Source organism: Otolemur garnettii, unplaced genomic scaffold (assembly GCF_000181295.1).
Source record: "Otolemur garnettii isolate 467f Iridium unplaced genomic scaffold, OtoGar3 scaffold00081, whole genome shotgun sequence".
Taxonomy (NCBI): domain Eukaryota; kingdom Metazoa; phylum Chordata; class Mammalia; order Primates; family Galagidae; genus Otolemur; species Otolemur garnettii.
Window position 1 is genome coordinate 4,343,175 of NW_003852476.1, and position 2,276 is coordinate 4,345,450.

At 52.8% G+C, this 2,276-nt stretch overlaps 1 protein-coding gene across 1 annotated transcript in view; it reads right to left on the bottom strand.

Moving 5' to 3' along the window:
• Positions 1-887: 887 nt before the first annotated feature.
• GPR135 (G protein-coupled receptor 135) overlaps positions 888-2,276 on the bottom strand; it is a 7,750-nt gene continuing 6,361 nt past the window's right edge. Inside the window, exon 2 of the mRNA XM_012807981.2 lies at positions 888-2,274. Within this exon, the coding sequence (XP_012663435.2) occupies positions 1,108-2,274 (1,167 nt within the window). The 3' untranslated portion in view covers positions 888-1,107. The remainder of the gene's footprint in view (positions 2,275-2,276) is intronic.

The window sequence follows — 2,276 nt, forward strand, 5'->3', positions numbered from 1 at the left end:
CTTCCAAATGTAAGCAAGTGATCCTCTTAGAAATCTCCATGTTTATTCCAAGAATATGGCCACTTCTCAAAATGTTTTTAGAACGCCTCTTTGGAATCATCTTCAGTAAGTTGAAAGCCATAACAGCAAAACCAATTTTCTTATTTTATAGAGCTGTTAATTTTTAAAACGATTTAAAAAGTGGCATCACTCACCTTATTCAATAAACTTGACTTCAAATTACATTTTGGCTGTATCTAAAAGCCAAATTTACCTCAGAAGACAAAGATTTTCTACCATAAAAGTATTTTTAAAAATAGGAAAGCATTCTGAGAGCACACTACAAAAATTATCAGAAGAGTAAGGGTAAAGCTCACTTTCCAAAGTTTTCCAAGGCAGATCATTTTGGGGTATGACAGAAATGCAAGGAACATTAAGTTTTATGCATAATTTTTTTAATACTTTTAAAAACAGAAACATTTCTTTTATGTTCATACTTCTATCGGCCCTTCATGTGTTTTTCTTTTTATCTAGTAATGAACCACCTTTACAAAATCCTAAAACGTTTTAAATGGGACAATTTCCCACAAAGGTGGTGGGGGTGGGGTGGGGAGGTGCACCAATGTGTGTAAAGATGAGAATTTTCCACTCCCAACCTCAGCACCCAAACCATGTCAAAGGTGCAAGTTCTAGAATCTGAAGTTCTGTTGAGTGCTGGTGATTTAGAAGGGCTTTCAAGCAGTTCTAAGGGTCTCCAATCATTCCTGAAACTCTATGTATCTGGACAAATCCTGGCTGCATTCAATGTTGTGTTTGTTTCACAGTGTGATCCTGCAACATGAGCTAGTCAGTAACTGCGAATATTATTTTTGTCATTTTTGGCACTTACAGTTCACAATGCTTGGTTGTGTGGTTTAAGATTGTTTTAATTTTTGCATTTTACATTCCTTTGGGCACTTTTGAAGAATTGGACATTGTCTTTTTATGTTTGGGGGAAGTGGTGACCCTCCCTCCGTCCATCTCTTTAGTTTTTAAATGTTTGGCTATATGAAATCCCACGATTCTCCCAGGAATCCCGTTATCATTAAACGAAGCGAGTGGAAACTCGCCTCCCGAGGCTATCGGGCCTCAGAAGCAGGTATCCCCAGCTTCGAATTTAGTCTGTTTGGCTGTTGGTGTCAGGGGCTCTGGTGGCCCCTCCCGAAAGAAAAGTACAACTGGATTTTTGCGGGCCCACATGGCGACGTCCCCTCTTGCCCCGCCGGCCACGATGGAAGAAGACTTCCTGCTGCAGGCCCCTAGACGCTTGGCACAGCGGTTCCGGAGGCGACTGCGGCTTCTGCCTGGCAGTCCTGGGCCCTGGCTGGGCAGGACGGCGTCCACGTTCCTAGTCCGGTAGCCCTCTTCGCGGTTGCGCCCCAGAAGCATCGAAATGTTGGGGTTTCGGATGGCATAGATGACAGGGTTGATGGCCCCATTGGCCCAGGTCAGCCAGACAGCCACCACATTGAGGAGCGAGGGGCCCTGCGCGGCCTGGGCCTGGCGGGTGGCGGCCAGCAGCACCAGGCAGCAGTAGGGGCCCCAGCAGCAGACCACGAAGACGATCATGATGAGCACGGTGGTGGCCGTCCGCACCTCGCTGAAGAAGCGCAGCACGCGCGCATAGGTGGTCACCGGCCGCACGCGCACGTCGGACAGGCGCACGGTCTTGCAGATGTGATAGTGGCAGAAGCACATGAGCAGGAAGGGCAGCAGGTAGCAGGCCACCACCAGCCCCACGCTGTAGGCCGCGCCCAGCTGCGCGGGGTCGGGGGAGGTGCGGTAGAGGCAGCCGTGGAAGCTCTGCGCCGCCGGGGGTTCCCGGGGCGCCCACAGCAGCTCCCAGGGCAGGGAGAAGCCCAGCGCCGCCAGCCAGGCGCCCGCCAGCAACTGCAGCGCGCGGCGGCGGCCGAGCTTCTCTCGCGGAGGCCGAACGATGGCGCAGTAGCGGTCCAGCGAGATGAGGGCCACGCTCAGCGAGGACACGATGCCGCCGCACGAGCTGAAGAAGCGGCTGGCGGCGCAGAAGCCTCGCCAGGGCCCCGCTACGGCGGCGGGTGCCGAGCCCTCGGGCGGCGTGAAGAGGTCCAGGAAGGCGGCGGGGAGGCAGAGCAGCGCCGTGAGCAGATCCGACAGGGACAGCGACAGGATGAAGGCGTTGGTGACGGTCCGTAGCTGCCGGTGCTTCGCGATCACCCCCATCACGGCGCAGTTGCCCAGGCTAGACAGCAGGAAGATGAGGAGCAGGACCAGCGCCT